Here is a 22,351-nt window from a genome sequence, read left to right on the forward strand (position 1 = left end):
CACTAAGAAGTCGGCGCTGGCACGCAAGGGGATCTGCTGTTGACTACATTGTGTGGCATTTGGAATGCGAAAGAAGTTGCTCGGCAGCACTGCTGCGACCGCGAAGAGATGTCGGCTACGAGGTTCGACTTTTCGCCATTGTTGCCTCCGTCGTTGCCAAAGTGTCGACTAGAGACAGTGATGAGGACAACACAGAAAGCTCCAGCATGGGCAATTCAGGCCTTACAGTGGGAGAAGCTGCATGGTACGTCAGCCTCACGAATGTAATCGTCGCGACGAGAACAGCACCCCGCAATGAAAACGGCTCCCCGCGACTTCTGCAGCGCTACCACGCACGTGCACGGAGAATACTTAACGCCAACAAGGAATCTGCCATGCGAGTGTTTGCCAAGAAGAGGGGCTGGCTGAAAAGCTGGCTCGCAGCTTCAGTAAGTTTGAGGCCGCTGTTGTCGCTGCTAGGCCGCTGCGAAGTGAATAAATACTGCATGTTTTTTTTCCCCTTTCATCGCACTCTCTCCGAGTTCTGTTTTTGACAGGTAAGTAGGTGATCTCGTGCTATTTCGATTAAGCAGTACTACTGTTTAGTACATACTTTTTCCGAGCTCCGGTCAACTCTGGTTTAACGAGGTTTCACTGTATATGTCACCATGTGACCCCTGCAGTTAGCAGTAGCATGCTTACACAGAAGCTTTGCCCTCAACGCAATCTTTTTCACAGTGTGCCAATACTTCTGATTCCATAATTAGTGGTCAAATTTCTTGCGACATACTGCTTATAGAGGCTTACTGATGGCTTACTGACTATGTATTTGCCAAGCCTGTCCTAGAACCTGCGAAGCAACTTTTGATGCTAAAACACAGAAAACTCAATGTAATGAAATTTGTGATTTACATAACTTTTCTGCGGCATGTGTGACTACGGTATGTTGCATTTTGACCCACTTATTTCGTTATTATTAACCCTCTAGTGAGGGTCATTACAAGAAGGGTACAATCAATAAAAAGATAACACGAGCCCTCATATAAAAGAAAAAGTAATGCCCAGCTAAAAAACAGGACCACAGTATCCTGAGAAACTTCTCTAGACAACAGTTTGAAATAACAGACATTACTATTTGATTATTATTATTGTTAAATTGAGCATGTGCAGAAAAAGTTCATGAGTATATGTAAACATTGTTTCCTGACTTCCATCCCACACTTCCATAACTTAGCTGTAGACATAGTTGTATCGATGCCTCCTCTTTATACAAAATTATTCATGGAAATATTACATCTTCTGATCTACCAGCTTCTGTTTCATTGTGGTTTCTGCAGAAGACCACTAGAGAACATAGGTCATTCCACGTTTCTGTCTCTTTCAGTAGACACTAACCCTCTCCACAGAATGCAAAATCTTTACAACTGTTATTTTCTCGGTCTTGATATTTTTCGAAATGTATTGTCTTATTTCTGTTCCAAGCTTTGCACTTTCTCTTCTGATTTCTCATAGTTTCCTATCTACTTTTGTACATGTTCTCTCAATGTTGTGTTATTGTTGTATTGCTATTCATTATGTAGCTGTTTATCCCAGTGTCAGAATATTTTTGCATTCTATTTTTTATCCCATAATCATATCCCGTAATTGAATTTCTTTTTTTCTTATCTCATAACTTTTACTCTTTGTTTTACATTTTTACCATTTTTGCTTTTCTGTGCCCGAGCACACAGACCTCAGTGTTGTTCCTGGGCACACTAAATAAATAAATCAACCAATCAACAAATGAATAATAATAATAATAATAATAATAATAATAATAATAATAATAATAATAATAATAATAATAATAATAATAATAATAAATTATTATTATTATTATTATTATTATTATTATTATTATTATTATTATTATTATTATTATTATTATTATTAGAAGTCAGTTCTCCGGAATCCCACAAAGTGGAGGAAGTGTCATGAAAAGGAAACATTGTCATCCATCCAAATGAATTTCTCAGAATGAATGCTTTACACTTGAGGAAAAAGTTTGTCCTGGTCTGGGATCATGGTTAAGTGGATAAGAATGCAGTAATTGCTGGTGTACTTTGTACATCAAAAATGCCCAGGTGGTCAAGATTAATTTGGAGCCTTACCCTGTGGAGCCTCCCATGGCCTCGCTGTGACTTTGGGACAAAAAGCCCTAGAAATCATTATCCTGATTGTTGGTAGGTAGAGGTTGAAATAAAATGCAGGCTAACATGATTTAGTGAAGACCATATAATTAAGATTTGGAATTGAGTTGCCGAATGGTGCCATTGCAGGCCAGTGCCCCTTGCTGTTCTCAGTCAGGGATGCTTCCAACGGCCGTGGCTGGCGTCGTGTGGGTGGTGGCATCAGCTACCAGCGCAACCTGCACTGGCGCGCTGACAAGGGACCCCTCTTCACGCTGAGCTTCACTGTCCGTTTTCCCCATGCTGGAGATGTGTGCTACATTGCCAATGGCTTTCCTTATGGTTTCTCTCTCCTTAAGGTAACTTACCATTATTTTTACTGTATTGGTTGCACTACATTGGTAGGAACTATCTTTAGATACATGATATCCAGTAATCTCCAGTTGCACTGAATACTATCATATTTCAGTCATTCTTGCCATATGTGTAACTTAATATAATCGCGCTTAGGCCAAAGTAAGTGAGTACTTGGAACAGAATTATTGTCAAATTCTCAGCTTTTAGTAGCGTGAGAAAATAATCCTTTTAGACCAGTTGGTTATTTTCACCTGGGTGTCTGTTTGGGAATAGTGTAATGCAGCAAACATTTATAGTGTGAGGATATGGCAAGAAAAATTCTATGAATTCACTTTACATATCAGAACAGTCCTGCTCTGTGGCCATAGTGAATAATCCTGGGCTTAATGTGCAATGATCTAGTTCTAACATTTACCAGCAGAGATAACTGAAAAGAAAGAATATTGTGTGAGGCAAAAAAAATATCTTATATAGAGCTCTTTATCATACATGTGTTGATTTTTAGGAATTAGCAACATGATGATACTGAGTGTATGCTATTGAAAGCTATTGCCACAGAAATGCTGAAAAAAGTCACAGGCCGGGCGCGGCACAAGCAGCATAGTCACAGCGTAACCTGGAGGAGCGGCTCCGTAGGAGCTACATTTTTGGCACCGCGTACTACAGGGTCTACATGGCGAAGTTTCTTTGTATTGTTTTCACGAGAACGATCTGAACTGTCCGCCCGGCATCGACGGCGAGCTGTAGCTTGCGCTGCGGCTTGTCCTGCTCTCTGCACAGCTGTCTGCTGAGCCCGATGTTACCTGGTTGCAGCCGTGCACGTAGCTCTACGAATCACTTCTTCAGCAGCGGTTCGTACCTTACGAGGAGGTGCCATAACATTCCAAAGAGTAAACGCAGGTATCCAGACTACGTGGCAAACATGTCACATACCTTGACCCTTGGCAAAGTACGTTGCTGTTGATGGTGATAATGATAATGATGGTTTGTTGGCATCCCCTTCGAAACTGGATGGTGACAAATAGTTACCTAGCCTGCCTGAGTTTACCAAGTCCAGCTATATGCAGCATCCAACTGCTATATGCAGCTGTTACATGTCGGGACACCTGATGGAATATAACGGAACTGCAATGTAAAATTTGCACGTATCGACGCTAGGCGGCATGCATGCCAAATGGCATGATACGATGGTAATGATGATGATGATTTGATGGCATTCTCTTTGGAACGGGACGGTGAAAAACAGTAACCTAGCCTGCTTGAATTAATCAGGTATGCCATACATGTTTTTCTTTACCGTAACATTTATGCATCACCATAACCTTCTTTTTCTTCCTCAAACTTTCTTTAACTGCTTTGCACCGCTACCCGTGCATCTGCTACATGGCGTTCTGCCTGGTGTAATAATATGCAACTGCAATGCATAAACGTGCACGTATCGATGCTACGCGGCATGCATGTCACATCGCATGTCTCCTCACACTCTAAAACGCGTTTATAGGGTATTTTTCCACTGCATGCTAGCAAGCGCTGGTGTGACTCAGTGGTACAGTAGCTGATTCCCTCGCAGCAAGCCCAGGTTCGATCCAGGTGAGACCTAGGTCTTTCTTTCTTATTGCTGGCGATAGCGGCTATGGCCACTGGCCACCGGCGGCAGTGGCAGCGGTGGACACCATCACCACCTGAAACGGTTGTTGGAATGAGCCCATAACAGCTTACGCTGTAAAAGCACACATTAAGCAAGTGCACATAGCTCATACTTCTCTTGCGATGGGTCTTTGTGGAGAGGTTTAGTTTGAGCTCATTGTATTCTGATTTGTAACATTGATGTACCAGTTTGAAATATTAATGCAATGTAATGCAAGTCATGGCTTTTTGTATGTGCATTTCTATATGCTCGCTATGCAGTCTGGCTAATGAGATGAGCACTTCACGTCACTTCCATATGTTGTCTCAGTAACGTCAAAAACTCTGTCACATGTATTACTTCAAAGGTTCTCTTTCACTTTAGTGGACACCTCACCTGTAGGTACTTAAACTTGTTGGAATAAAGCAACCTTTATGTGCTTCACTTGCGGAGGTTATTGCTACATAGTTTTATATCATAATGTAATTCATGTTTAATCTTACCCTGTCTCTTAAGTGATCCATGCCAAGAAGTTGCTTCAGAGGCCAGGCAAACGAAATCTGTTCGCAAAGATTAGTGAATAGGCTGGTAGAGTGTGCTGTAAGAATGCGCATTTATTTGCTATGTCCATGTTCCACTTGAAGCGCCGGTTGGCTTGTTTCTCACAGGCATGAAATGTTGGACATGTGAGGTATTTGAGTACAAAACCTTAGGGCAACAACATAAAGCCATCAGTCCTGCTATATCTGTCCAAAAATTTCTTTTCAGCTTCTTCAATCCCTCTGTGATTTCTTTAATTCTAGTGCGTCATTTTCAATATGGCAGCCTGTAGACCTACGCGAAAATTTGAAAGACTTACAGTTCTTGTGTTAGCTGATGACTGGATACAGCAACTTGAAATTTCTTGTGACATTTATGATTGTGGTAAGATCCTTTGTTATCAGAGAGCTTGCAGCTTCTAATCTAGATATACTATCTGTGGCAGGGAAGCCACTGCCAGCAATCATTAATCATTAGGATGGCTGATGTTACTCTATCCAAGTGAAAATTATTGTGAATGACCTTACTCAGAAGGGTCCATTACCAAGTGGCTTTGGGTGATGGAGCCTGAAACCACACTTGTTGCACACAAAGACATTAGGGCTAGTCCCCACATAATGAGAAATAGGCAGTTCATATTCAAAGCAGTTGGAAAAAAAAATCGTGTTCACTCTGAGTGCTTGTCAAGCAAGCTCATGCGCCGTGAAGAGCACTGTAGTGTTCCTGACTTGTGGCTTCATAGTGGTCACAATTAAAACCGTCTGGACTACAATGCATGGGTATTGCCAGGAGAACGAGAGAGAGATCAATGGACAAGCAGTATGTATGTGAGAGTTGCTGTAATAGCAATGGACAATGTCAGAAAAGGCTGCGCGATGAAACCACGCAACCAATTTACTTGTGGTAGCAAATACTACAGGCAAGGCAACTAAGCCAGATTGAAAGCGTATCCATTTACAGTAACATTGGGTGAGTGCGAAGAGAGTGACAAAAGTGGTAATGAACATTTAGCAATGTTCTTCGCTTGCTCATTCTGTGCAATTAACTAGCTCATGCGTGGTGCAATATGTGTACAAGGTGGTGCAAACTACAGTACCTTGGCACCTTGTTAGTACTCGGTGTTTTACAAGAAAGTATCATACTAGTTACTTATGAAATTCCGTGGACCAGTGTAAGCGTACACTGCAGGAACTTGGTGCATACAAGCTGTGAAGACATATATCTGCTTAGGCAATCTGCTAGTCTGGATAGTCTCTTCCTGACTAATGTCATTGATGAGTTCACCTTTCATCACACCAAAGAGAACCCTCAGAAAGATCTCTCTGATGAGCAGTGCCTACGAGTAATGCCTGTGACAACCAAGGCCTGCAGCGCAGGAAAAATCATTTTAATATTGATGCTAATTCCCTCACCTGACAGGCATCTCTTGGCCAGTTCTTCGTTGTATCTGCGTAATGCTTCCACATGTAGTCGTGCTACTACAAGTGGACGCGAAAAATCCTCCGAGCTTTTACAAAATCCTACTCCAGTCACTACTAATACTAAGTCACTACCTGCAGTGCAGTAGATCATGGACAAAAATTAGGTGCAAATGTCTTCATTTTTTCTTTCAAACCATTCCTTTATCTGAAATCACCATGTTATTTTATACTTTTCACACCCATTAAACGTCCTTTTCCTTTTGTGCTTAGCTCTGTCTGTCGTTGCTTAACACAAAGGCGTCATTTACTCCACTTAAAAGAACTACCCTAAAGCAGATCTGTTGTATGTAAAAAAAGCACAGCCAGATATTGTAAGCTACTGGGAGCCTAATTCGAGTTATTCACATCTCTCTCCTGTTTGCTAGAGAACTGGCAAAAGAATCTTATGGCACTCATTTTCTGTACCTGAAAAACTGCTGTTGTCAAAACAAACATTTTCTTCTTCTATATGTGCAGGCACACCTTAAGCTTTGGCTCAGCTCGTACGACCGCAGTAGCATATTCCTGGAGCGACAGGAACTGTGCAGGACCATGGCTGGCAACCCCGTGCCTCTGTTGACCATCACAGCCCAGCCCTTGGAACGTGAGTCGCTTGACGAGAGCATGGCAACAATCATATGAAGGATGCTTGTACAATGCACTACGATATGAAGGCGAGACCATTGGACTTGCAGACAGACACACAAAGCTGCTTTGAGATGTGATATCAACTGTGTCCTCATATTTCTACACATTTTGCCCGCAATACCATTTCAATAAGTTTAACTCTTTCCCTACCATGGGAAAAATATGTTTGTTATAGGTTATGCCAGATTTTTCTTGTGAAGAAACTACTGCCCTCAATATTTTATGTATAATACATAAACAAAAGAAAAAAACCATAATGAATGAACTTTTCATGCATAAAAGTTTTAGTAACAAGATATATGTCATAAAAAAGATATAAATTGCCAGAGTCATGATTGTGGGACAAAACTGAACAAAATTTGTAAAGATGCTTGTATCTACTAAGCAAAAACATGTAAAAGAAATTATGAGGTGTACAAAAAAGTATTGCTGTCTAATAGGCACTATCTCCAAAAAAATCAAAATTTTTCGTTGAACAGGTATTCCACTACAAAAATTTAAGTGCCAGCATTGCAGTAGGGCGAGTTGGACTGTGGCCACTGATGTTTCATGCCGGCTTGTACTGTCGTTGCTGTCAAAGTCCGCCGAAAAGGCAGCATCCTCAGATTCGCTGCTGCCCAATCTATCGATAAAATTAGTCACAGAAGCAGCAGAATAGCGAGATCTACTCCCAGAGGCAGCCATTTTTGCTTTCTACTTTGACAATGGTGAAACTGCATAGAATACAAAAATATAGTTCTTCTCCTTCATTTGCGATAATTCAGTGTGTCCATGAGCGGCACAGAAGGTCTCGAAAGTGGTATTTCAAACCATTGTTAGCAGGCTAACTATGCCCATTGGGTGCGGTACGGAAAGAGTTAACCACAAGCAGTCCATAATTTGAAACATTTTTTAGGCTGGCTCGTGTATAGGACACTGTTGCCCTTCATGTGAAATAGACACTGCACTTGAAGACTGCTGCTCCTTAACAATTCCTCTGATGAGGAGCTGCTTGACAAATGCACATCCACTCCACTGAATTCCAGCAGACATACAAAGTGCCTGGTTACAAGATGATGGCACAGTAATTGCCAAGGGGCATTAGCGAAGTACAGTAACCTCTTTTGCTGAAGGGTAGCATTGCGTTCCAACTGGAATTCATGCGGAGTGTCAAGTGTAAGATAAATTAATAATTTGAAAGAAAATAATATAAGCACATTGATATATAAGCTGTTTTTCATATATGTGACACAGTTTTTGTACAGTATGTAAGGTGAGTAACAAGGACATAAGCTAATGAAGACTTGGAACTATGTTAGCGTACTAGGGACTATCCATGCAGTAATATGTTGTATTTTCCTGAATACAAGTAGCCTTTTTTTTTAATTGCTGTTAGTGCAACTTGTACAGTGACGTGCTTCAGTGCATATTTTTGTTTACTTGCTTTCGAGACTTTGCACAACAGAATTGAATGCTTGTACTTCATATTACTGGGCCAGAGCCATAGGCTCTTGGCTTGATGCATAGGCAGCATGCAACATGATGGTCGTGATAACAGGTGTGACATGTGATCATTTTGTAGCTGACGTATAAGCATGGTGTAGTGCCAACTGTGCATTTTAAAGACTGAATTAGACTACTATGACAAGTGCAGGCAAATCTGGAAATGCTTGCAATATTTGAATAAATTTCTGCTTGTTTAAGCTTGAATTTATGCGAATAGCACAGTCTGGCATGCTGCAATGTGCGCCTTGTAAAAAAAGAGAGAGAGAGACAAAAGCAGTCAAGAGTCCAGTTGGCTATCCTATGCTGGGGGAAGGGAGTAGAGGAATAGAAAGAAGGGAGAGAAAGAGAGAGATGAGGATAGAGAGATGCCCACGAACAGCACTACAGAATCAAAGGCGCTCGCACAAGCCAGACATTCTCAGAAAGCATAGAAGTGCCTTTAGTTCCTTCTGAGCCGATGATCGGTGGGGACGGTGTTCTAGTATTGTCTGTCCACTCAGCAGACGATCATCTAGTTTCCTGAATGCATTGGCCATAGACTGTTTTTGTGCTTCAAACTGAAGGCAGTGGCACAATAGGTGGTCAGTGCTCTCCTTGCAGCCGCAGACATCACATGCAGGACTGTCAGCCATTCCAATGAGTGCTGAATAAACTTTCGTGAAGGCAACTCCCAACCACAACTGACACAGAAGGAACGCTTCTCGTCGGTGCAGTCTGGCCGGGGATCTGAGTTGCAGCGAATGGTTGAGTCTGTGCAATCTGGTGCACCTTGTATGTGTTCAACTCCGCTAAAGAGAGTGTGCGTGCTATAGAACGCAAAGTTGTCTTGCAGCATCTGTCCTTGAGAGAAGAATAGGGACGCAGTGGTCTTCTTGGTTTGACGTCCAAGGTGCTTTAGCTGCGTCATCATTTCCTATGATATTGCAATGGCCTGGTATCAATTGAAAAGCGATATCATGGCCTTTTTCTCTCAAGTGATGGATGAGTTCCACGATTTCGCACATCAATTGATCGTGAGTTCCATGTCGGAGAAATGACTGCATGCATTGTAAGGCCGGCCTTGAATCACAGAAGACTGCCTATTTTTCAGGACTCTGTGTTGATCACATGAAGCGCATCATAGAGATCTGCGAGCTCTGCAGCTGTAGACATAGTGATATGGGAAGTCTGGAACTGTTGGGTTATTTTCCTTGTTTGTATTACTACAATGCCACCGGAACTGATGTAGTTGAGCCATCGCCTTGTAAAGATGTGTAAAACCTCTGCAGTGACATTTAATTAAGCTGTCTCCTGTTGTGCATGGAGTTGAAAGTAGGAACTGAGCTCCAACACTTCTACTCACTCACTCACTCACTCACTCACTCACTCACTCACTCACTCACTCACTCACTCACTCACTCACTCACTCACTCACTCACTCACTCACTCACTCACTCACTCACTCACTCACTCACTCACTCACTCACTCACTCACTCACTCACTCACTCACTCACTCACTCACTCACTCACTCACTCACTCACTCACTCACTCACTCACTCACTCACTCACTCACTCACTCACTCACTCACTCACTCACTCACTCACTCACTCACTCACTCACTCACTCACTCACTCACTCACTCACTCACTCACTCACTCACTCACTCACTCACTCACTCACTCACTCACTCACTCACTCACTCACTCACTCACTCACTCACTCACTCACTCACTCACTCACTCACTCACTCACTCACTCACTCACTCACTCACTCACTCACTCACTCACTCACTCACTCACTCACTCACTCACTCACTCACTCACTCACTCACTCACTCACTCACTCACTCACTCACTCACTCACTCACTCACTCACTCACTCACTCACTCACTCACTCACTCACTCACTCACTCACTCACTCACTCACTCACTCACTCACTCACTCACTCACTCACTCACTCACTCACTCACTCACTCACTCACTCACTCACTCACTCACTCACTCACTCACTCACTCACTCACTCACTCACTCACTCACTCACTCACTCACTCACTCACTCACTCACTCACTCACTCACTCACTCACTCACTCACTCACTCACTCACTCACTCACTCACTCACTCACTCACTCACTCACTCACTCACTCACTCACTCACTCACTCACTCACTCACTCACTCACTCACTCACTCACTCACTCACTCACTCACTCACTCACTCACTCACTCACTCACTCACTCACTCACTGATTGATTGATTGATTCACTCATTTATTCAGCTATTCATTCACTCTTGTACAACTGCTTAGACATAATTAAAAGTAATCTTACCCATGAAGCGTTGTTTCATTTAGTTTCTGTTTCAAATGGTACCTCTAATTTTGGCGCTGCAGTGCTCTCTTCCATTAAGTTGTGTACTGATGTTCTACCAACAATTTCCTTTATTCTATGAACAGTATCCAGGCCACACGTAGTGCTTATGGCTCGAGTACATCCTGGTGAAACAAATTCTTCGTGGATAATGAAAGGTGAGTATGAATCTGAGCATCTTCTGATGTTAACCATCCCATTACGTCAAATAAAAAGGCACCCTTTCCAGAAGGACATCTCTTTAACATGTTAGCAGTATACATTGTTAATCATAAAACACCTTGTATTGGTGTGCATTCCCTTCATCTTGAGCTCTTGTCTCAAATAAGCCTGCCGACCCATTTTCATCAAAACTTGTATCGCAACAATTGCCATTATGTTTCCTGTTTTTTCTGTGCAGTGTAAGCCTTTATGTTGAAGGAATTAACAAATGATTGTGAAACAGCTTTTCCTTGGTTTGCACACTGCAGCTGTTGCTATGACTTTGTAGAAGATGAGCATAATGCAGTGAAATCTCAGTATAACGAACTTCAGGGGACTGTGGCAGATTGTTTGTATTCTGAAAGGTCATTATAGTGCAAGCCATAAAATTTCCCATTCTGTACTTCAATTTCCATAGATTCCACCCAGCCTCGCTCCGCTGAAGCGCTGTATAGTAACCGTCGTGCATGCAAAAGATGCCAGGAAAACCACCAACAAGGAGGAAGCTCCGTATGGCCTCCAAGCTTCGTATGGCCTCCAAAGCACAGTGTTCTTTTATTTCCCCCAACATTCCTTGTCGCAGATGCTGCAACTGTCTCGCTCAAGGCACACACCTGAACTATTCCAAAGCACAAGCATGTGTAAACGAGACTGTGAGGAAAGGGCAGGCCGTGTGGTGTCCTCCGTGAGCATGGAGGTTATGCTGAAATAAGGAAGATACATGCCTTCGTTGCTGGGTGCTCGCAAAACCTAATGTGTCGTTGCCTCCACAACCAAAAAAACAAGCCCTCCCCCCCCCCCCCACGCTTTTCTCCTGTCGCACCGTCTCAGGTTTTCCAAGCCCATGCACTGTGCCTCCCCAGGAGCACGGTGGAAGGATATGAGAGGTGTATGAGCTGGTCTCCAAGCGAGAGAGAACTCACTAATGTTGTGCGCTTTCTGGGAGTGATGGCCCCGGAGATCAGGGGCCATCTGTTCGGCTCTTTCTGGCTTGGTGTACGTGCATTAGGAAAGCACACCCAAGTATAATAAGCAATAAAAGGCATTTCAAAATTAACTTTCATGCATTTTCTTTCTTTTTGAGTGCTGGTAATGGACTGTCTATGCCAATAAAATTGTTTGGGGCATATAAATTGGCATCACCAAAACGTGAAGGTATCCAGATCGCTGCTCCACTCAGTGATTGAAGGAATCGACCCAGGATTTCGTTCAGATTGCATGCACTGTTCAGACGGTCATTGTCTTTAGTGGGAAAAAACAAAGGCTTTTCCTCACACAACTTGTGCCGCGTAGTACAATGTGGAACAAAGCATTTTTACCCCGTTAAGCGCTATATAACTGAACACATTTCTTAGAAAGCACACACAAAACGACCGCGTGGTCTCTTTTTCACATTAGCTCAGTGTAAATGATGACCCTCCCTCCCCCTTTCACGCAGTCCCCGAACTGCTCGCGACATCCACCGGCTGAGCACCAGAAACTATAGACCTGTGGGGATGCTCTCTTCATGGCATCACCACGCGGTTCATACACCTCTCATATTCCTCTGCCGTGCCCAGGAGCAAGTTGCAGGGTGTCCGCTTTCTATGCCATGTCATCTGCAAGCCTAGCACTTCAGTTGAAGTGAAAGATACACTAAAACCTAAGAATCCTCGAAATTTAAAATATGAATTCGTAGTACTGAGTCATTGTTAACATGACACAGAAATTGAATAACGATTGTTATTCTGAAAAGGTCTGTATTCTGAAGTTTGTAATACTGACACATTGTTATGTTGAAACTATGAGCAGTCAGTGTGAGATTTCTGAAAAGTTAATTAATCTGAGGAGTTCGTTAATCTGGTGCTCATAGTAACAACGTTTCACTGCAATATGTATGTTTCTCTTTGGTTGCATTTGTATTCTTTTGACCATTAGGTGTCTCGTTGCTTGCTTCTATAAAAACGTGCTTTTGCAGTTCTTATTAAAGGGCCCCTGAAACGATTCGGACAAATTTTGTAGACGCGTAGGGTACAGCTTAAGTAGAACTTTCGCACCACAATTTAAGTGAAGCATTACGTATTAATGGAGCTACGAGTGACTACAAGTTACCCTCCTCCCTAGCCATGCTTTTCCTCCTCAACTCGTTCGCCGAGCAATTGGGGCTAAGCTCCGCCTTCACTGGTTCTGCGTCACGATGCGATGTCACATCGTCCACTTCCGATTGTTTTTGAGCCCGTCCCCGCCCGCGCGGAATCTCTCCGCTAGCCGCTTGGCTGTCGATCCCAAGCAAGAGCTATCGAAGCGGCATGCATTGTGAGCATTCTGTCGCAGTGCCGAACGTGTCTGGTATTCCAGTAACCACACACTAGCTGAACATTTCGACGGAATGGTGGAGGCATAAACTCAAGCTGATGAAGGAACTTTAGCGTAGACGTACGTGAGCTGCCTGGTCGGTCTCCACGGCCCAGCCACCCATTGGCGCAGAGCTTAACCAACCAAAGAAGGAGCTAACATTGCTCTAACCAAGTGTAAAACATTTTAAACATTTACAAAAACAATGTGTTAACGATTACACTCCTGCGAAAAATTTACACCAGCAGCAAAGAAGAATACATTTTGTTACTGCTACTGTGTGTGGTTGAGCTCTATGCCACCAGGTGCCTGCACCGTGCAGACCATTCACATTTGCGCTTCTGTTCATCCCGTGAAACGACATGCAAGGGGACACGGCCAGGCCCTGTCCCCTTGCGCTTGCGTTTACCCTAATACCGGACTTGCGAAACGCTATTGTGTTAGTAACCTTCCGGTGTGAAGTGACAGCCGCAATCACGCAAATCCTGGCGCCGATCAGATAGCGGCAGTTTGATGCGCTGCAGCCAGTTCGCTCCTCTACTGGCTTGTTGAGGGACACGATGTCGCAGCTTGACATATTGTCAGTCGCTACATTTGCAGTCCACAATGCAAAAAAGTCTAATCATAGCGCTCTGGAAAAGACAGACCGACACTGACGGCAGAGCTCACATTAAAGACGGAGCACGTTGTAACACAAGCAGACGACACTTGCTGTGTGCCGCAAGTGCTTAAGTGTACTGAAAAATTGTTCTTGTGCATTCCTTTTATGTTACTTTCTTTTTATAAGAACAAATTAATTAACATACCAACTATTACGAACATTATTTGTTTGCCATAAAGTTGAAAAAATTATCGATCATGCGCCCAAGTCAGCCAATCGGATGGCTTGCCCCGCTGACGCTGAATATGGGTTATTTTCATCATATGGGGTAGGGGCGGCTTAAAATTCCGCCGAGCAGTGTGCTGCGATCAGCAGCGATGTGTATTTTTAAAACCTTATAATAAATTACACGCTTTACGCGAAGCACTTAGATGCGTCAATTAATGATCAGAAGGACCTACTCTAACGACTTAGTACATTTGTAGAAAATCGCCAAAATCGTTTCAGGGTCCCTTTATGTTATTACTTCACCATTAATAACTCAAAACAAAAAGTGCAACCTGAATTAAGTTTTTAAAGAATGTGCTACCATCCTAGTGATTAGTTACTATTGCAAAAGTGTGGCCACTACAGATGTTCTTGTTATTTTCAGGAATAATTGATTTTCTTCTTAGTGACAAGCCAGTTGCACAGCGAGTCCGTGAAACCTTTGTGTTCAAGCTGGTGCCTATGCTGAACCCTGATGGTGTCATCAATGGATGGTAAGGAAGGCTCTTCCTTTCTTAATGTTGCAATCTAGAGCTGAATCATTGTGATCTTATGGCAGTATGAGCATGTTCCTGCTGTTTTATATTTGCCACATCATTGTATGGAAGCATGGAAAGGACTTAACCTCCTAACTTAATATAACTTTGAAATGAATGTTCTAACTTTATATACTAACTTAACACTCTACACCTTCTGACACTATACCTGAATTACTACTGTACCACTACACTTAATTTACATTAGGTACAGAAAAACAAAGAGGTGTTGCTGGTAAAACAGTTATGTGTATATGATAGTGGGTGCTTCATTATGGCTAGTTAAATTTTTTGCCATTCCACGTACAGTGTGGTTCATTCTTAAAGGGAACACTGAAATGGTAATTACAATATAACCGTAGCACTTCTTGAACCTTGTCAAGAAAAAGTGGCTAATTTGATGCATTAGGCAGGCATACATTGCAGGCAAAAATGACGTGCAGGCCTTCGTGCCATGTATCAGCTGTAATCGTTGGTGAAGGTGAAATGTACAAATTATGTGTTTTCTTTAAGAGTGAACCGTACTGAACATTTCCTTATGTCTCCATGGACAGTGAAATGACAGGTTTGAGCAAACCTAGAGCTGTGGAAAAACAGTAGGCAGTTTCTACACTGCATAAAAGAAGAAAATGCCTTAAAAATTGAGCTAATCTGTGTTATCTGGCTAAAGTGCACAGATGAGCTAAGTTCACCATTTGCACACAAAAAATAGTTACAATCACGAAAAAGTCAACACTCATTGAAATGAAAAAAAAAAGTGTAGGTGAAACGAAGCATTTTGACTGTGGTAATACAATAAATGCATCTTTCCTAACTGTTCTTGTGCAGCCACCGCTGTTCGTTGGCAGGCCAAGATCTGAACCGGCAGTGGTCATTCCCAGACCCAGACTTGCACCCCACAATCTATCACACCAAGGCACTTCTTGTCTACTTGGCACACCAAGGACACACTCCGCTGGTCAGTTGTTAAGCGAATTTGAGATCCTTTTATATGGTTATATAATTGGTAAGTATAGATCAGAAATAGAGTTGGTGGACAAGCTTTACGAGTATTAATTTCAAGCCACACTTCTGCCATTGTTGGAACACTATAAAATTTGACCGTCATGAATGTGTTTTTTGCCTAACAGTCAGTAAGATGTGATAAAAAGCCACATGGGAGGTTTGAGCCATTGTGTGTTCATTATATCCTTTATTAATGCATTTCATACAGAACATGTTTGCTTTCTCACTTAATGTGCAACTTTACAGTTTCCTGTTTTTTATCACTTCGAGAAAGCTAAAGCTCCATTGCCTTGAAATACGTTAAATCGCCATAAAAAATATTTGGAAGACCCTTAAGCTTTCCCTTTAAGAGTGGAACGCAATAGCATTAAAGGATCCGCGACTACTTCTGATGCTTCCCGGCAGCTGCAGCACATGTAACCGTAATGTTTACTGGGAAACGCTTGAGGCGAACGCTATGCACGAAGGTGGGCTTTCTGGTAGAAATGCAGCCTCTTGCGTGGGCCGCATTGCGGCAGAGGCGAGCACCATCTGGAAGCATTTCAAGGAAATGGGTGCGCCACTCCCTGGACCACGAGATATTCACGCGCCGGCGCGCGCAAATTGCAGATGCTGGCACCGATCTATGGATGGTAGAAATGCTGGAAAAGGGGTTTGTTTGAATTTTCGCGCAACACAGTTATGTTTTCTCGTATATTCAAATTACAATTAGCTATCATGTCTGTAGGTTGTGTGTAAGTCATACTTTACAATTTTTCTACGCATTTTAGCTTGAGAAATACAATTCAGTAACTTCCTTGCACCACATGGAGGGTTTGGGTATGGGTGGTTTGAAAATCTTTTTGCCAAAACATCTGATGCGGGACGCCAACACCTGATTTTCTATGACATGGGGCCCTTAATGCTGTCGCGTTAAAATTCCAAAGCTTAACCTAGCTGCTACTGTTACATAAGACTGGTTGAAAATTATGTATGGACTATTTAAATATTTTTGTAGAAAGATGCTTTTCACTTCTAAAAGTTTATGATGCCAGATACAAATTCTCATTGCTGATTCTGTGGGCTGTGTTACATCGATGTTACAGGTGATGTGCGACTTCCATGGCCACTCACGACACTTCAATGCATTCCTCTATGGTTGCTCGCCGTCTCATTCATGGTTGCTCCACGACAAACCGCAAGATGATGATGATATATGTGAGGTAGGTGTTTGGTATATATTGTCATACAGAAGCGCCTCGTAACAATATTCTGTAGCTCTTGTACTGTGTCAAATTTTAATGAAACATACTAACCATGTAGTACCTGTAAGTGACGTTATACAGGTTGCAGCCAGGCCTCCTTCAGGGTCACAAATAGTCTTGTGCCTCCTAAGTGCCTAAAGAGTAACACTGAGCACATAAAGCGCCTTGTCCTTATGCGGCAAGCCATTCATAATGTGACTGAGGCTTGCGCCCTCATGCAAGTGTGACAAATATCGACAAAATCTAACAAATGCATTTGAGTCATTCGTTTCGTTGATAAACGTGGTAATGAAAATTAATGGCATAACATGAAACATACCATGCTTACACATTCTTCAAAACAGAGATGGTAATTTTCTTTTGCTGTGAATGATAGATCGTATCTTGAAAACTTGCAAAGATATTTGTTTTGCTGTTTTCATTTGTAAATTTGAAGTATGTCCTAGAGTCTTATGCCATTTCCAATGTTGGAATTTCAATAGGAGAGGCGGTTTCGATAGCAAAGTTACGAATGTGTGAGCCAAGCTTTATGTATTTATTCTGTGGCAGGATGAACTGAAGAGCAAGCCTTATCGCCAGCATGGAAGAAGCTTCAGAACAACTCTATGCCTTCTTCTTTTTTTCTTGACAGACATTTTTATGTTGCTTTTCTCACTGGCCTTCTTGCTGGCTGTACTCCATGTACCCGACTTAATGCTGTGTGATTTATTTGACATACTGTTTTGGTAATATTCTGCCTTCCCTCCTTAGTTGTGTGTTGCGACCCATTTTCATTCACTGTTTTCACTTGGTATTAGAGCTCTGCTAAGGCTATTTTCTCTTTGGAGATGGTTTAACTATGTAAATGTGCAGCAGTCCCACATGTAGCTTGTTGCCACGTTTTATGTGGAGCACGGTTTAGAATATAATGTGAGGTGCTTTCTTAGGCTGGTAGGTCTGAAAAAACATAGAGAAGCTCACATTACATTTGTGTACATGGAATACATTTGCAGCATGGTTGGTAGATTGCACAGAGCATTGTGAGAAAAACCAGCTGTGTGTCATGCAGGTGCTAGCTGCAATCCTGCACCAGGTGAGCCCTGCTTTCACGTACGAGTCATGTTGTTTTGATGTGGAGCGGAGTAAGGAGTCAACAGCCCGAGTGACAGCCTGGCGCCAGTTTGGTATTCGACTGAGCTACACATACGAGTGCTCCACAGGTGGATGTGACCAGGGCATGTATGCTGTGAGTATGCTGCTTTTCCACGTTATTCCTTTTCAAACACTGATTTAGTACCTCTTGTATGGTGTCACCAGTACAGTGAACTTGCAATGCTGAGCCCAGTTTCATCATCATAATAATAATAATCAGCAGCAGCAGCCTATTTTATGTCCACTGCAGACCGAAGGCCTCTCCCTGCGATCTCCAATTACCCCTGTCCTGCGCCAACCGATTCCAACTAGAGCCCGCAAATTTTCTAATTTCATCTCCCCACCTGGCCTTCTGCCGTCCTCGACTGTGCTTCCCTTCTCTTGGCATCCATTATGTAACCATAATGGTCCAATGGTTATTTAACCTGCGCAATACATGACCTGCCAGGAAGCTTTAGCTCGGGTGCTCCTATCTAAATACATGTAAAAGGAGAATTCGTTTTTCTCGGCAACCACTGCACTAAATTAGACTAGGTTTGCTGCATTTAAAAGAAAAACTTAAAATCTGGTGACTGTTGGTTTCGAATTATTGAGTTAGGCCGTCAATATTTTATAAAAAATTGACAAAAATTGCAAATTTTCAGAAAACGAAACTATCAAGTTTACAGCTCTGTAACTCAACAAGAAAAAATGATATCGCAATTCTGTGAATTGTATCTGATAGCACATCTAAAGCGGACAAAATTGCTATGTTACACATGAATCTCAAAAAATGTAGTAATATGTAATTACAACTTTTGCAGAACCCTCGTAAACAATGTAACAAATTCACGTAAGATGTAAAATGACATATAATATTTGTCCGCTTTGAATGATCTAATGGATGCCGTTTACAGAACCGCGATATCTGTTCTTGATGCAGAGCTCTTAGTTTGTAAACTTCATGCTTCTATTTTTTTCAAACTTCTGAATTTTTGAAAATCTTTCTAACAAAATTCAAGCCCTAAATCAAAATTCTGCTTCCAACAGTCACTAGAATTTATCTTACTCTCTCAAATGCAACAAATTTCATCAAAATCGGTCCAGGGGTTATCTCAGAAAAACGTTTTTGCGTTTTTACATGTATTTGAATAGGCCGCGTCGGAGTTGGGCCCGAGCAAAAGCTTCCTCTTAATGTCAATTAGAATATCGGCTATACCCGTTTGCTCTCTGATCCAAAGCGCTCTCTTTCTGTCTCTTAATCTCATGCTTAGCATTTTTCGTTCCATCACTCGTTGTGCGATCTGTAACTTGTTCTCAAGCTTCTTTGTCAGTCTCCAAATTTCTACCCCCATGTCAGCACCAGTAAAATGCACCGATTGTACACCTTCCTTTTCAATGATAATGGTAAACTTCCAGTCAGGAGATGACAATGTCTGCATGCGAGGGCGCCGGTTCGATGCGGCGAGATGATCAAAATGGTGGCGGTGATGGCTTTGACTAATGCTGTTTCAGATCTGCGGTCACGGCGAAAAGGCCAGAAAATCGGATGGCGAAGGGTTCTTTTGTCTGAAATTTCATACGTTCTTATGCATGGACTCTATGGGGCACATGGTGGTGCCTTGCAGCCGTCCGAACTATTGGGCATGTCCCAAAAATTGGGCGTCCGGAAGAGCGGTCGTTGAATGTACACTGACTACTCATCCAGCCGACGACGCGGCGTCAAAGCAGATTCGTTATTATTTCTCTCTGTTACTTATGCCAGCATTTGCACTACTTTCGTTCCCTTTCAATAAAGTTACAGCTAATTTTCCCTGATAGAAGCACAAATTCCCTGAGTACTTCCAGACTATTTGAAATCCCTGAGAATGCCCGGTTTTGCCAGTTGATGGACACCCTGCTTTCGTATCTGACGCGGCTAGTCCGTTGACCGTCATGAGGGCGTTCGCAGATAAGTGGGGCCTGATGGAGAAACTGGCTCGCGGCCTTGCTGAGTTTAAGGATGCTGTCATTGCTGCAAGGCCGCCGTAGCGGCAAGTGAAAACCACAGATTTTTTTTGCTGCCTGCTTGCAAATAAAATCTGTCTGCGTGTGTGTTTGAGTGAGAAGACGAAGTTCTTTAGTTTAGACGTAAGTTTAGAGCCGCTTATCTGCTATTGTTGGTTAAGTAGTATAGTTTATTGCATATCTGATTCACGTTACCTGCCAACTATGCACTGACGAGGTTTTACTGTATATGATCAAAGTCTGTTGCTGAAGTGATGAGTATTATGATTAAAGCAACAGACTGAGTCGCAAAACTTGTTTGCCATGCATACAAGAATGATAGATGATGGGTGGTATTTGACATCAAAGAATGCATGAAGGGCCTTCAGCTATCACTGCATTCTGCAAAGTGCGCACCATGCTCCACGGTTTTTGCACATGACTACAGGAATAAATAGTAGCAGCTGGGAAGCGTATAATGCTAGCATGCTGATGCCATTAAGAGTCTGAACTTTCCGAAAGATTATAACCAGGGAGAGGTATCAGCAAGGAACCTAGGTAAACCTCAATATAACGAACTTCAATAAAATGAAATTTTCTATATAACAAAGTATTTAACTTTTCATAACCTCTTGTTTATAGAACATCATGCACTTAGAACCTCAATATAACAAAGTGTTTGTATGTGATTTCAATATAATGAAATTTCACTGTCGCCACAAATGAATGGCGGGACAAAATGGAAACTTCCGCAGATGCAGATGGTCAAATTATTGAATTACAAGCGGGTGCTTGCAAACGCACCTTTTGCGACCGCCTAAGTGGAACCGCATCATGTTCTGTATAAAGTCCAAGTGCGATAAGGTGCTATTGTGCCCTGCGCTTTAGGTGCGAGTGAAAGTGTATGAGGGTGACAGGATGGTGGCTTCATGAGTGACGCCTTCCTGTGTGAGCAAAGGGAAAGAGAGGGAGGGGAGCTCGCTCATGGTAACGCGATCAAGTGCATGCGTGTGAGGAGGCGGGGGAGTGCAGAGTGGCGGGTAAGTTGGCGCGCACGTCGGTCGTGGCTGCACATGGCTCTAAGCGTAGCCTAGCGCATACGCAGCTGCACACTATGCTTTTGAGGCAATCTGCCGCGTGTGCAAAGAGTGGGCGTGCCAAGATGACATGGCACCATGTAAGTTGTCTTCCCGCGCATTTAGTATTGGAGGTTGCGTAATTTCGAGTTTTGGCGACCCGTTGGATGGAGCGAGAGGCAGACGAAGCATTCACTCCCCACTTACGGTGCTTTTCTTGATAGCGTCACCCCAGTGCGGGCAACGCTGTCAGCCGCGGGGGCAGAGTGCACGCGATAGCGTGGCTGGCTTTGCTTATTCGTACTGCCGATGTGAAGATAATGTCCGCATACATGGCCTGAAACTATAATTCGTCGCCGACTCCTAAATTTATCAAAGGGAATTGTTTTCCGATTCAAATTTGCATTTTTCGGTAGCCCGATAATTCGGAAAATTGTGCGGCCCCTTTCCGTGTAAGCAAAATCGATCAGCGACTGTACTTACTTGAATAAAAGGCCGAATTTCAATGCTATGAAATTTCTATATAACGAAGCAAATTGCCGATTTTACCGACTTCGTTATAAGAAGTTTAACTGATTAGCAGGTTTCAGCCAAATTTACACTTGTACTACTTCTAAAGGTTTGCCTTAATAATCAGGAGAAGTCTGCACCATTTTTCATTTTTCTGCAACTGCCAGAAACGAAGTTTATGGTGCCCGCTGCTTTTTATACGAGTTGGAAAGTGTGTGATTTTATGTTTATTCGCTCCTTCATTGCAGGGTTATCACCTAGGTGTGGCTCAGCTTGAGGAGCTGGGAACGCAGTTTTGTGAAGCACTTAGTCGTTTGGAACTCACAGCTGAAGGTGACGTGCAGCTGGGCCCATCTTGTGCTGAACTACTGGACATGTGTCGGCGGTATGCCTTTTCAAATTTACCCTTGTTTCAATTAATGCTTTTCAGGCCAATGCTTTACCGAGCTGTGCCATGAACACACTAGATGTGTGCTGCTTTTCAATGAACCTTCCACCAATTTGGTTTACTGAGTGCCATTGAGTGTGCAGCAAGCGACAACAATTCTCAGCGTTTGCAGGCACCGGTGCACTACACATCTCGTTCCGGAGGCCATGCACGGACTTTGCAACAGTGCCACTAGGTGGTGAACCATGTCCAGAAGTGCAGTGAAGCAGCCCCGTTGCTAAATGACACAGTTCTCAGGCGCCATGCATTTCAGAGGCCAAGCGCAAGCTTTGCGGTGGCAGCACTAGATGGTGCCGAGTGTTCTCAAGGAAGTGCGAAAGAGGAGTCCCACTGCAATACACATCATACACACCTCATTTTGACAGTGGCAATATGTTATGTTGCTATATTGATTTAAAGCTAATGCATTATTGTCG

General features: G+C 42.8%; 1 protein-coding gene across 7 annotated transcripts in view; it reads left to right on the forward strand.

Moving 5' to 3' along the window:
- LOC142572306 (cytosolic carboxypeptidase 1-like) overlaps positions 1–22,351 on the forward strand; it is a 70,846-nt gene that overhangs the window by 43,141 nt on the left and 5,354 nt on the right. For all 7 annotated transcript variants that reach the window (XM_075681304.1, XM_075681307.1, XM_075681310.1 and 4 more), the window contains 8 exons: positions 2,298–2,506; positions 6,609–6,735; positions 10,704–10,775; positions 14,406–14,514; positions 15,385–15,514; positions 16,647–16,763; positions 17,854–18,030; positions 21,736–21,872. In XM_075681304.1, coding sequence (XP_075537419.1) covers positions 2,298–2,506; positions 6,609–6,735; positions 10,704–10,775; positions 14,406–14,514; positions 15,385–15,514; positions 16,647–16,763; positions 17,854–18,030; positions 21,736–21,872 — 1,078 coding nt within the window. The remainder of the gene's footprint in view (positions 1–2,297; positions 2,507–6,608; positions 6,736–10,703; positions 10,776–14,405; positions 14,515–15,384; positions 15,515–16,646; positions 16,764–17,853; positions 18,031–21,735; positions 21,873–22,351) is intronic.

This window comes from Dermacentor variabilis, chromosome 2, assembly GCF_050947875.1.
Source record: "Dermacentor variabilis isolate Ectoservices chromosome 2, ASM5094787v1, whole genome shotgun sequence".
NCBI lineage: Eukaryota > Metazoa > Arthropoda > Arachnida > Ixodida > Ixodidae > Dermacentor > Dermacentor variabilis.